Genomic DNA, 12,935 nt, shown 5'->3' with positions numbered 1-12,935 from the left:
TTCTAGGGGAAGGAAATAACTGAGCTCTGTTTTATGAAATAGTGTGCTTCAAAATTGTGATACTTCAACGCTTAACAAGTCCTTCACTCTTCCAGTGTACAGTTAACTGACCTAACTTACCCACAGGAATAGGTCAGTGTTTCGTTGTGATCATGGCAGAACTGGCAAATAGAAGTTACATTCCCTGGTCTTTCAGACAATCAGAGTAACAAAACAGTTATGATCCCATTCTCTAATTCTTTTATAGAGATCCTGAATATTCAAATGCCATGCCTGGCCAGAGGCATGCAAGAGATGGGTGGGAAGATGTATGGTAAACCAGAGTAGCTTATGACAAGCACATACATTGTCCAGAACATGACCAGAAGGTATCATTTTAGGCTTAAAGGCCGTAAGAAAAAGGTTTTTTTTTACTCTTTGTATGGAAACATGATCAAACTATACTTAAAATCTTACTATTTCATATTTTTTCCTTCTGCATAGAATGAACTGTTTGAAAAAGCAAAGAATGAGATTCTTGATGAAGTCATAAGTTTGACTCAGGTCACACCAAAGCACTGGTATGGTATTTTTTTTCTCCCCCCCCCCCCCTTTTTTTTTTCAAATTATCGAGCAGAAATTTACCTTTAAAATATAAAGAGTTTTAGTAAACAAAATTCTCAAATATAAATAGGGAACTGGTTTTCTTAGGACAATGTATTATTATGTTCTGTGTCCCTGTGGAAGTAGTCTGTTTGTTTATTATTCTGAATCAGCAAATACTTGTATAATCCCTCAACAAAAATTTTATGATGTCAGTTTGTGTTTTGTTCTGTTTTTATACAGTATAATGAACAATAGATATTCCTCAAAAATGAAAAGGAACAGTCATAATAAAGACGTTTTCAGATGCTCATTTGAAGTATGAATCAGTAATTCCTCTTCACTTGATGTTTGGGGATTATCATTGTGCATATCAAAATAATATATATGACCTTGGGGAAAAAAAGTTTTGTGTATCTGTGAATCGGCGATTTGGAAGTTTAAAGATTATGTAATTCCTGGCTGTAAAAAGAGCTGATCTGGATGTTTGAGAATTTCATCCTACATGTGGATCTCCTTGGTAGCCTCAACCAAGTAGCACCATACTATTCTGCCCTACTTCTTTGTAAGGCAGACATACGTATGAGAGAGAGAGCTTAGCCTAAGTATTTTAACAGTGTAGCATGGTAAAGACACTGTAGATGCAGGCTGAGAGAAGAATAGCCAATGTAAAGGATTACTTTGACAGCCTGTACTACAACTGAGAACCACAAAAAAAAGATTTCTTTAATGCCTTTGCCTTCAGCGACCTGAATTGAACTGTTAGTTGGTCATCAACTAAAAACCAAGATTAAATGTCTGACTCTTAATGACGTTAGAATAATTCTGGGCATGTGGATGTGTTCAGAGAAAGTGGTGTAGGCAGTATATTGGTCTGAAGTTATGTTCTAGTCCAAATGTAATGCCAGTTTGCCATTTTGGTGTTTGCTGCTGTTCATTGTGTAATAGATGCTGAAGTATCCTGGCCCATGTCTAGTCTGCTTTGGTTTATGTTGTGGATGGGATGGGTGCATAACATGAATGTTTCTGTGCATTTCTTTTGAAAGTTAAAATGTAGTGGTGATTCTAGTTTTATAACACTTAATGAGCTATAAAGTAGAACTGGAAACCTAAGTCATGAAAAAATGCTTCTGTTAGCCATTATATGCAGCCTAAAAACAGCAGTGCATTTGATGAATACAGATGTTTCTATCCTGTTAAAATTTCCATTCCTTCCAATTAAGTTTGATTGAATTAAGCAAAGCAAAAGTGTATTTTTATTGCCACATCAGTAAAGAAGGAATGAGATTTGCATTTGTTCTTAATCAGAGGACTGCCCTTCTACAGTGCATTTGTAAGTGGTAAAATCCATAACAGACACTTTCCAGCACACACTGTAAGTGAAATTAATTTGCCACATCCCTAGTTCTTTTAAAGGTGATCAAGAATGATCAATAATTGGTCTTGTGTTTGAATGCTGTCCAAATAATCCTATTTTGAACAAAGCTTTTTAAGGAAAACATTCTTTACTGGTGACAATTTTTATTTATAGTGAATTCTTTCAACATTTAACTGTTTGAGTTCCTTTTAATTTTGTATAAATACTTTTACTATCCTAAATATGCCAAAGATCCGTTCCAACAGTAGAAAAACTAGTGGCTTTGATCCGCACTTACACTGGTATGTCAGAAGGACAGCTTCAGATTTTTTTAAATCTCAAAGAAGGATGCTTTAAACACAAAAGAGAAATTTTCAGTTATGCCATTGTTGAAAGGAGTGATATTTATGAGAAGTTCTTCAGTCTTTGTCCACAGTTGGCCTAGTTAGAGTAGGGGCATTATCAGGGATGAGGCTTGTGTCCTGAACTTCAGCCCATTTGGAAGAAAAGGGCTTGAGTGAATCTGATAGTCTTGTACCACCAAAAAAAGGCAGTTATTATTCTTCGGCTCTTAGCTTTCACCATTGTACCAAATCTGGCACTCCACTCTGTTGGTAAGCTGATTTAGCATGCTGAGCTAGCATAAAATTAATCTGCAAGAACCCACAACCTGTACTGGAGACTGTGGCAGGAGCAGAAGGAGCATGACTAGCTCTGTGGGTACCAGCAGCATGTTACACTGGCTCAGCTGAGTTGTCTCACTGCAGCTGCAAAGTTTCCTAAGTAAGTTTATTGTCATTTAAAAAGGTTAAAGTTAGATTGTTTCCATTGTTACTTCTTGAAACGCATCATAAACAGGAAAGCGGTGCTTAGTTTTATAGTGACATGAGGCACATTTATAAATGAATGTCAATATACGTTTTGGTAAAAGGTTTGACTTCTCTTCATTGTTTATCAAATCTGGGAGCAATCAATGAAAATCCCAGATGGAAAACTACAGCATGTTCCAACAAACAAATCAGAATACTACAGAAACAAAACCCATATGCTTTTTTGGGAGCGTGGACTTTTTAGTCAAATCATTTCAATGCTTTACTCTCTGTCCCCTTGTCGTTCCCCCAGCTGCCGTGCATATGCACACGCAGCTCTGTATGGTCATATTGGTATAATTAAAGGCTGCAAGGAACTGTTTTGCAGTGCAGTGGCAGCCATAAGTCATAGAGGCCAACTTCTGAAGCTGCCTTTGCTGCTGAAAACATTGTGTATTTGTGTCCTTAGTTCCAAGTGGATTTTGGTTGAAGTTGTGTCCTGGTGTTAAGGAGTGTTTCCTGTGTTCTGTAGTCTTGTTTTCTCAGTGTTTCTAACAAATTCAATGCATCCTTGTTAGACACTTTTGTATTGGAAGCCATCATGTGTGTTACAACTTTCTATTTTAGGGAGGAGATTCTTCAGAAAACCTTATGGGAAAGGGTATCTACTCATGTGATTGAGAATATCTACCTTCCAGCAGCACAGACTATGAACTCAGGGACATTTAACACCACTGTGGACATCAAACTGAAGCAGTGGACTGACAAGCAACTGCCTAATAAAGCAGTAGAGGTGAGAATTTAGTTATTTTAAAAAATTAAAAAAAAAAAAAAAAAAGTGCAAAGCCTGTTAATGTGAAAGCATAGCTCCAGAGAAGTAAGGTAGTGGTTTGAAGGGCTGACTACAGTTCTTCTCACCAGCTTACATGTCAGAAAAGGCTAGCAAGATCTTGATGTTGAGAAGCATATACAGCAGGAACGTTGTATTTGCTCTTCTGGTGAATTTTCCCTATTAAAGACCAAAAAACCCCTCCTTTTAAAAGGTTAAACAAACCCTTCAAGCTAGGTATATTCATATTTAATAGGTGTATGCAAGTTTAACGGAATTCCACTTGCTACAACATAGCGAAGCAAAGTTTAGTGTTGATTTTATTAGTAATGGATAAGGCAGCAAAGCAAAAGTAAATTACTTACTCTTACGCTTGTACATTGTTTTCAGAAAGTATGCAAATTTTCATACTTGGCAAGAATTGTCATAAATGTTCCTTTACCAGCTGGTGCATGGTATAATGGTCCATTTCAGTAGGTATTGTTTGCTAATTTTCTAGGTGGCATGGGAGACTTTGCAAGAAGAATTTTCTCGTTTCATGACAGAACAAAAAGGAAAAGAACATGATGATATCTTTGATAAACTGAAACAAGCTGTCAAAGAAGAAAGTATTAAACGACATAAATGGAATGAGAGAGCGGAGGATAGCCTGGTACAATGTAGTGGGTTTTTTTGCATTGTTGACTAAGTGCTGTTGAAATATGTTTACTGAAGTTGCATATTCAGTATTTTTGCATTCTTTTAATGTAATCATAAAATGATAGGGAGATGTGTCCATCTCTCCTTTTCTATATAATGTTTTAATTTGGTGTTTTTCAATTCGTTTTATTATTACCTTTTGTTAATTATTGCCTTAAACAACATCTAATAAAATTGGTTTGGTTAGTTCAGGAAAAAGTCCTCCATAATCTGCTGGCTGCCCAAGGACAGCCTTGTGAGAATTGTTTAGCATCAGCTCATTTGTTCTGTTAAGTATAGCAGCATAAAATAACAGCGTTTCATTACCATCTTTATAGAATTTGTTATCCGGAGGGATTTCGTGTTGTTTGCTATATTTTTTACAGTATTTATGCTAGGCTATAGAAGAGAGTCAAATTAAAGGCACAAGAAAATATTTTTGGCAGTGCTTTGAAAAGGTGCCTCTTGAATAAATCCTGTGTGCCCAATAAATGCTGGTTTTATAGACATCAAAAAATGAAGAGAACGTCAGAAATCTTTTTTTACTAAATCCCGAATAAATGATTTATTGTATGCTAAAACGATGTTCTGTATTGCAGCGAGTGATCCAGCATAATGCCTTAGAAGATCGGTCAATATCTGATAAACAGCAGTGGGATGCAGCTATTCATTTTATGGAAGAGACGCTCCAAAGTCGTCTCAAAGACAGTGAGTTGTGTGATGTATTCCACTCTTGTGTGCTTCTTAATCTGCGCCAATTTCCAGATCTAGTTCACTTCTCTGCAGTGCAAGTTTTTGTATCAGTACAACTGAGACAGTGGTGACAGTTTAAGATGGTACAGATACTGATAGAAATGTTTAGCAAAATACAGCCTCAAAAGCTAGTGCTCTTCCTCTTGCAATGAAGCAGATGAAAGATAAGTAATAGAGACCTGTAGAGTCAAAAAATGGTACAGACACACAGGTAGAAGAATAGGATAAATTCAGAGAAAGTAGTTGGTCCATTTATGGTTATCAAGCATAATTAATTTTGATGCAAGTTGCAACAAGGTAAGATTCTTAAACGCCTGACTTGGAACCTAGAGGGCTGTCTCATGGAGGGATGCTATGGTTTTTTTTATATACTTCCTTGAATTATCTACTGGTTTGCAGTCACTTTTAAATTTTAGTAAAAGACATAAACTGTTGCTTTAAGTAAAAGGCATCTGACTTGACTCAGTATGGCATATCTTATGTTCTTGGGCATAAAATGTCCATTATTGATCTTGTACCTAATTTTACAACTATAAATTTGACTGGTTACTGAGTGATGCTTAACATCACATTTCTTTTTTTAGCTGAATCTGTTATTGAAGATATGGTGGGTCCAGACTGGAAAAAAAGGTGGTTATACTGGATAGGCCGCACTAAAGAACAGGTAAAAGGAAAAGAAAAAATAAAGAATTTGTAGTTCACTACCTTTAGAAAATTTTGATTATTACTCAGTAACTTTTCAAAAATACCAACCCTCTTCACACTATTTAGATGATTGCAAAAAAAAAAAAATTTACTTTTAAATACTTTACAATAGCTTTTACTATTCATTGTTTTAAATATTACACCACAGAGAATTCCATATACTTTTTTCATATTGCAGATACATAGTGGTTTGTAAACTGTTTTCCATTCTTCAGCTGAATTACATCTTTACTGCTATGCCATTGACCTGAATATTAAAGTTCTTCCAGTAGAAAGAAATTGAAAACAGGGTGGAAACAGGGCTATTCTCTTCTACACTTTCCACGCATGCCTTTTAAGTAGAAGTCGTGTGCATCATACTCCATCTGGATTTACTTAGTATGTGATAGCATTATCACTAGCATTCTAGTCACAGTTGTATCTTCTGATAGACCATTTTCATCATAAGCGCTCTTCTCGTTTGCTCATAGCTTTTGGAAATTTCTTTTGAATTTAAATAGCACCTTCTGTTGAATGCCCAGAGATGATGGGCTTTTTATGTTACTTTTTCTAGATATTTCTCAAACTGAATCAGACTTTAAAGAAGTAAGTAGAGTTTAAAAGAATACAGTAGAAAGTAATTGTTTCAGAGGAAGGAGTTTTACAGTCAACTGTGTGCAGCCAGGTATGGGAGAAAGGCAGTGACTTCAGCCTATCTTACTTGAATCTAATGAACAGCAGTTTAAAGGTATGAATCCATGGAGAGTTCTTGCTAGCCGTCAAGCAAAAATTACAGTTCTCATCAGTGTCACAGGTGATATGTGAATGTGAACCCCGTAGTGGATATTCATGGAGGGGAAAGGAGGCTAACACTTATGATTTTTTTTTTTTTCCCCACCCTTCTCTTCCTCTTCTGCATTTCTGTGCATAATGAAAAGAAAAAAATATGAAAAATTGACAGTGAATTATCCATTTAGAAATACTATATTTGAGATGTTTTTGCAGAAATACCCTTTTGAGTCACTTAAATGTAATAGTTAATAGTGTCAAAGGTATTTTCTGTTCTGGCTTATTAAGCAGGTAGACTGTTTATTGAGGAGGTGCTGATGATCTCTGAGTCTATAATAATTAATTCTAACTAATCATTCTTATCCTAGAATGTTCGTAATGAAACAAAAAATGAACTTGAGAAATTAATCAAATGCAATGAAGAACATGCAGCTTATCTGGCAAATGATGAGGTGACGACTGTCAGAAAGAATCTTGAAGCAAGAGGAATAACAGTGGACCCATGTCTGGTAAGATGCAGAATTGTAACAAAACATATGGAAGCCCCCTGTGAACATTTGATTCTTTCTAGGTAGCATACAAAAGACTCCATCTAAATACTGTGTAATCCAGATGTTTCCAAATGAATTACTAAATGACTGCTTGCACGCAATTCACACACTTCTGTTGGCTGTCAGACAAATGCAGTACAACGCTTAGGAATCTGTCAGTTTAGACTGAAATCGGGATCTGCTGAGCAGATTTTCTTGTCTGCATTACGACAAGGCTTGTTTAAAATTATTGTTCAGATGTTATCTAGTGGAGTCAAGGCCTTTGTGAGCAAGATACGATAAAAACATATTGTGCATTCCGAACCTTTCGGTGTGGTTGTATGTGCAGTTTGAAGTTCATAGGTACATTGAAGAGAGGGAAATTTTGTAAAAATACGTGGAAAAAGGCAGGGTTTTTTAGAGTGCTCTGAGGGAATGTTTTGTATGTTTAAAATGTTCTGGAAAATGATTTATCTCATTGCACTGTAAGGCTCTTACCCATAATTAGACCTTTTATCTAATTAAATGTAAGATTTTAAGTAAATGAGAATTCAAACATTAATAAGTAATAGATGTAGATTTCCTTTTAACAGTGATTTATTTTCTGCAGTAACTTTGGCTACCTTTTCAACATTAATACATGTACTTACTCAAGGTAGAAGAGTTATTTAAATACCTGCTGCCCCTTCCCTGTGTAGCATTTACCATACCTTTTTGTAAAGGTCAGAGTAGTGATCCACATCCTCTACATGAGGAGACTTGAGTGCAAATTGAGTTTCCTTTCTAGCTGAGCAACTGATTTTCTTAATTTTATTTTACGTTTTTTTGAAGAGCCATATCTATATACATATTTAATTTTGAAGAAAAATTATGCACGATAGTGAGTGTATGTATTTATTTAGTCAAATCTAAGTACTGTTTTCCTAGATTAAAGACACATGGCATCAAATTTATAGAAGATATTTCCTGAAGACTGCTTTGAACCACTGTAATCTATGTCGAAGAGGCTTCTATTATTATCAGAGGCATTTTGTGGACTCAGAGGTAAATTGAAGAACAGATATACGCTGGTGTTTTGCCTTAATGTTTCCATCTTGGTTGAAAAAAAAAAATTTCTACAAATATTTTAAACCTTTCTTTTATATCCTTTACCTTGAGATAGCTGGTGTTCTTAGATACATTTTACATGAGGCTTGTAATTGATAAAATGCCATCCTGGTGGTAATTATATAAAATGACCACTAGGTATCAGCCATGACCTAAACATCTGTTACTTATCAATGTGTATTTAAAATACACAGTTAAAAGCAGTATTGTACAGTTATTGATATCTTGTTGGTATCCATTTCTCCCACTTTCCCATTGATATTTATTTACCTCACTGATACAAAAAATTCAGAAAACATTAAGTAAGGGGCTTTTATGGGATAAGTATGATAAATAAGTGTTTAGAGTTAATGCTTAGAACCACATGTGATCAACAGGGGGAAAAAAAAACCAACTATGGAGCTTACAAACAGATCTTTTAAATGACTTTTCAATTTTGTAAACCGAAGTTTGTGCAACAATGACAGTATGCATGAAGTCGCACAAAGAAAAGAATACACAGGTTTTTTACCATTATATTTTAAATCAAAAAGAAATTACTGGAAAGGTAGAACTCCTCACTTTCTGTGGAGTTTTATTTTTCTTTTTAGTGAGAAACAATGATCCCTATGGAGCCAGAAATCTTTACTACTGCAGAAATACCTTTGCCTGTAAGACATAAGAGAGAATGAGATCATAGAGTGGAGAGCTGCCTCTCCGTGACACTTAACCTCCTATTCCTGTTACTGTCTTTTTAAGGTGTCCTAATGTGAAGTTAGTGCTCCCTCCTGCCATCCTTGCAGGTGTAGAAACTGTCTCTTGTGTTGTTAACAAATACTACCCTTGGCCCAACACTGTCTTCAGAAGCATTTGTCAGACAGGGAGTCACAATATGGAGTTCAGCTGTTGTCTTTCAATGTGTTTGCTATGGACCAGTGTGGTATTTCAGTGAGCATTAGGTTATACTCACCAGCCTGCATACAGTGTGTGCAAATTGTTTTTCCGTGATACCCCTTGACACGGTTCTTTCTGTTGAAAACAGTGTATGTAAAGGGGATGCAGTGTATTAAATAGGGCTGGCACAGTTCTTGAGAAGTATTGTTGGTGTGTTTCCTTGTTACTTACAGCAGTTATTCTGTGGGATTTTTGTGCAAGATCAGGATATGTATACATGAGTTTACAGTTGCCGCTAAAAGTGTCAAGAGATTCTTATAAGTGTAGGATGTTCACTGGACATCAGAGGTCTGACACTACAACTTCCCCCGTTTCAGCTCGAATGTAATGATATTGTCCTCTTCTGGCGAATACAGCGAATGTTGGCAATTACAGCAAATACGCTGAGGCAGCAGCTTACTAACACTGAAGGTAAGGCTCATAGTGAAGTTGAGGTGTTTGAAACAAAAAATTGTTTAGAAATTTTCTAGTGTTCCTCTAGCTGTGTTCCTTTCATGCTTAGCATGGCTGGCTGATTTTTCTGTCCTGCTTAGGTAATTAAAAGATATAGAGTAAATAGAATTTGACATTCTATTTACGTGAAATGATTTAGTGTAAATAGAATGTCAAATAATTAAGATACTCCCCAGTTTAAAATATTTTCATCTTACGTGATGCCAATTGTCAATATCTTTTTCCAAGCAGGAAGAATTTCAATAAATAGTGACTATATTCATTTTTCTCAGGTCAATCTGGCTGTAGATTTTAATTTAGAAGTGTTTAAAAAAATCCATTAGAATTGATTTTTTTATATCAAAGCTGTGCAGTACATGTGCCATGTAATATCTAGACAAGCTTATACAACAGTAGCTTCCTTATAAAGCATCATTTATGTAGCAATCTGCTAGTGCTGTGGTACAACTACTAATAACGATCTTTGATCTGTAAAATAATTTTCAACCTGCTTCTTGAAGAAGGTCCAAGTAAAAGGTTTGAACCTTGTCATGTGATGCAAGTTACCCTCCATGGAGAAGAAATTGCCCCTAAATGTAGAAAGCTAGGTCCTGTCTCTTCAAACCACCTACCTCATTGACAACTGCTGGGCTGAAAATGAGGAAGTTTCATTAGGAGGTATTCCCTCTAAGTGTGAAGGGCAAGGATATGAGTGTTAAGATGGACATAATACTGCTTTAAAGAGCTTTTGATTCCTCTTAGCCTTGTATATACAGCAACACCCTTCTGTATGTCATCAATCCTTCAATACCGCACTCTGCTGTCATCATTAACTTCTTTTTCCATCTTTCACCTTTAATTGACTTGGCCTTGATTCATCTGATGAGGGTGATGTTGATAGCGAAAGTGTAACTGTTAAGAAGGAAGCAGCAAGGATGCTTACAATAAAGATTTGTTGGACACTCAGTCTCAAAGAAGAAACTGCTGAATTTAATAGACAGCAAAGCAGTGTACAAATATTTTTATCTCCTCCTAAAAAAGTCATCCAATAATTTAATTCAGAGAGAAAATATCCTTCGAAATTGAAACATCTTTCTCAAAGAATTTCCTGTCTTAGTGGCCCAAACAAGGGGCTTATGTGTTCAGAACTTTGCCTTTTCTCCAACCAGATTCGTTAGCCTGGTAACATATACTACGTCTCCCACAGACCTTCCCAAAACTTTGTCCTTAGGTCATTACAGGTACAAAAGTGTTACTGCTCACTTTTTGTTTTGGTTGGTTTGTTGTTTTGGGTTTTTTACAGTAAGGCGCTTGGAGAAGAATGTAAAGGAAGTGCTTGAAGATTTTGCTGAGGACAATGAAAAAAAAGTGAAGCTCCTAACTGGCAAGAGGGTCCAGCTCGCAGAGGATCTCAGTAAGTACCTACTCTGTAGTGTTTTGGAACTAGCTTGAAATGAAGCAAATTCTGACCACTGACCTTGAGAACATTTAATGCAATATGGGCTGTTCATATGCTAGCATTTAATTAATATTACAAATGGAATTTTTCTTAAATACGATCAGATCTTACTGATTCAAAAGTGGACGTGGGTAGTATAGTGTGATAAAACAACATAATTTACGCTAGATGTAAATTCACTGATATAAATATATTGCATCAGTATACTGAAAAATATACTTAAAACAGAGTAATATTGTAAGGGGATGTTCTTGTTTTTCTAGTACAACGTGATTAATCCACACCTCAGAGACCTGTCTCTGGGTGATTCAGTCTTGACTGTGTAAGGAGGGTTTGATCCCATCTTTTTTTAATTATTGGGTGAAATACGCAGCCTTCCCACAGATAATACTGACTTTTAATACAGATTAGCTGGAAATGCCCCTGATTTACTGGCCATCTCGTTTTAGGCCATGTATACAGAAATAAAACCTGTCAGACACGAAGATCTGATATGTTGTGCTTATTAAGCTGAGGTCACCATTATTTTAAGAGATTTAACAAGGAAGAAAATCTAACAGATTTAGCCTTGCAGAAGTATTACAGTAGTTCAATGCTTTGAGTCACTTGGAAAGTGTAAGGGGTTTTATGGTTAATATAGTGAGATTTTTAAACAGTGACAGTTTTTAAAGGGACAGTCCACGCTGAGGTGATACTCCGGTTGTCTACCTGCACATCCAATAATGTTTGGACTGACTTTTAGCTGATGGGGCTTGCTCTTGCACATACATTGTTGGGTTTTTGGCTCATTCTGCTATTATTCTGTGAGACTTCCACTTAAACCCCAGCTGTACAACTGGACTTGTAGGGGAAAAAACGATGCTGTGCAAAAGAGAAAAGAAAAAAAGCTTGTGATAAATGAAGTTCATGTAGATATATAAATATATGCATCTTGAGATCACAGGTGACCTTTCTCCTTATACCTTTATTTTGTGTTTGATGTAGCAACTAATTTTCTCTTAAAATATGACTTTGGATATTTAATTCAAAATAAATGGATGCTGTGGTCAGTGTTTCTTCTTTTATTTAGCAATGTTCTGATATCCAGGGTTCAGTGGGACGGAGAAGCCTTCAATCGCTGTTAGTTTCCGAAGTATGAATTGTGTCTTCTATTTTTTACATCCAAAATGTCATATAAAACAAATGTTTCACTTACAATAAACTCAAAATTTAAGGATTTCTTTTTGATAGTGCTGGTTTGGTTACATTGGAAGTTTTATCTTATTATTGGAAGCATTGTTATTAAAATTCCAGTCAGTTATGGTATTTGTTGACCTTTAGAAAGTGTTGCTATAATATTTTGGAATTGTGGGTAGGAGTTTTAGTGAATCTAGAGCAAATTGTCTCGTTTTTTTGACTTGTCTCTGAAACAGCTGGTGTGACTATATAATTTGTATTATGGGTTCATAATTCTCTCCAAACATCCTGTGTTGCTTTTGAAACCCTGTATCAACCTTCATGTAGCCATTCTTTTAGAGTGGGTGAAATGTGTTTACAAAATAAGGCTTTTTCCTCTCTATATAAGTTGAGATAAACCTAGTGGTAACCTGCATAGTGGGACACAGATATTTAATGAGGAAGTTATCTCCTTTTATTAGTGAGCAGTGCTGCTTGCTTTCTTGCTTTGATGCCAGATGTTAATTTTTTTCCTGAGCAAATACTGGCATAGAGTGAAACTTCGTGATTTTGATTTATCCTTAAATATTCCGTGTTTCAAACCAAAGTAAAGGAGCACTAGAAAATACATAATGTTTAAGTTAATCCATCTTTATTTTGTACTGAAATCGACTTGGAATTTTTGCATTGTCAATTTTGCTTCTCACCAGCATCGGGAATAACCTCCCATTTCAAAGCAGTAACAGCTGGGTTCATTATTTTGTAAACTAAGAGCAGACCTGTCAGAGCAGCCTGCTTGTGTGTTTATAGTCCTGGGTATCTGTGTATTAGTGTGTAT

At 35.8% G+C, this 12,935-nt stretch overlaps 1 protein-coding gene across 4 annotated transcripts in view; it reads left to right on the top strand.

The window, feature by feature from the left end:
- The window catches only part of OPA1 (OPA1 mitochondrial dynamin like GTPase), a 58,678-nt gene that overhangs the window by 27,081 nt on the left and 18,662 nt on the right, over window positions 1-12,935 (top strand). For all 4 annotated transcript variants that reach the window (XM_076341075.1, XM_076341072.1, XM_076341073.1 and 1 more), the window contains 9 exons: window positions 484-560; window positions 3,376-3,541; window positions 4,077-4,229; window positions 4,855-4,963; window positions 5,593-5,672; window positions 6,850-6,990; window positions 7,939-8,055; window positions 9,369-9,462; window positions 10,787-10,897. In XM_076341075.1, coding sequence (XP_076197190.1) covers window positions 484-560; window positions 3,376-3,541; window positions 4,077-4,229; window positions 4,855-4,963; window positions 5,593-5,672; window positions 6,850-6,990; window positions 7,939-8,055; window positions 9,369-9,462; window positions 10,787-10,897 — 1,048 coding nt within the window. The remainder of the gene's footprint in view (window positions 1-483; window positions 561-3,375; window positions 3,542-4,076; window positions 4,230-4,854; window positions 4,964-5,592; window positions 5,673-6,849; window positions 6,991-7,938; window positions 8,056-9,368; window positions 9,463-10,786; window positions 10,898-12,935) is intronic.

Source organism: Aptenodytes patagonicus, chromosome 6, assembly GCF_965638725.1.
Source record: "Aptenodytes patagonicus chromosome 6, bAptPat1.pri.cur, whole genome shotgun sequence".
Classification (NCBI taxonomy): domain Eukaryota; kingdom Metazoa; phylum Chordata; class Aves; order Sphenisciformes; family Spheniscidae; genus Aptenodytes; species Aptenodytes patagonicus.
Note: the sequence above shows the minus strand (reverse complement) of the source record. Positions and strands in the feature narration are given on the sequence as shown.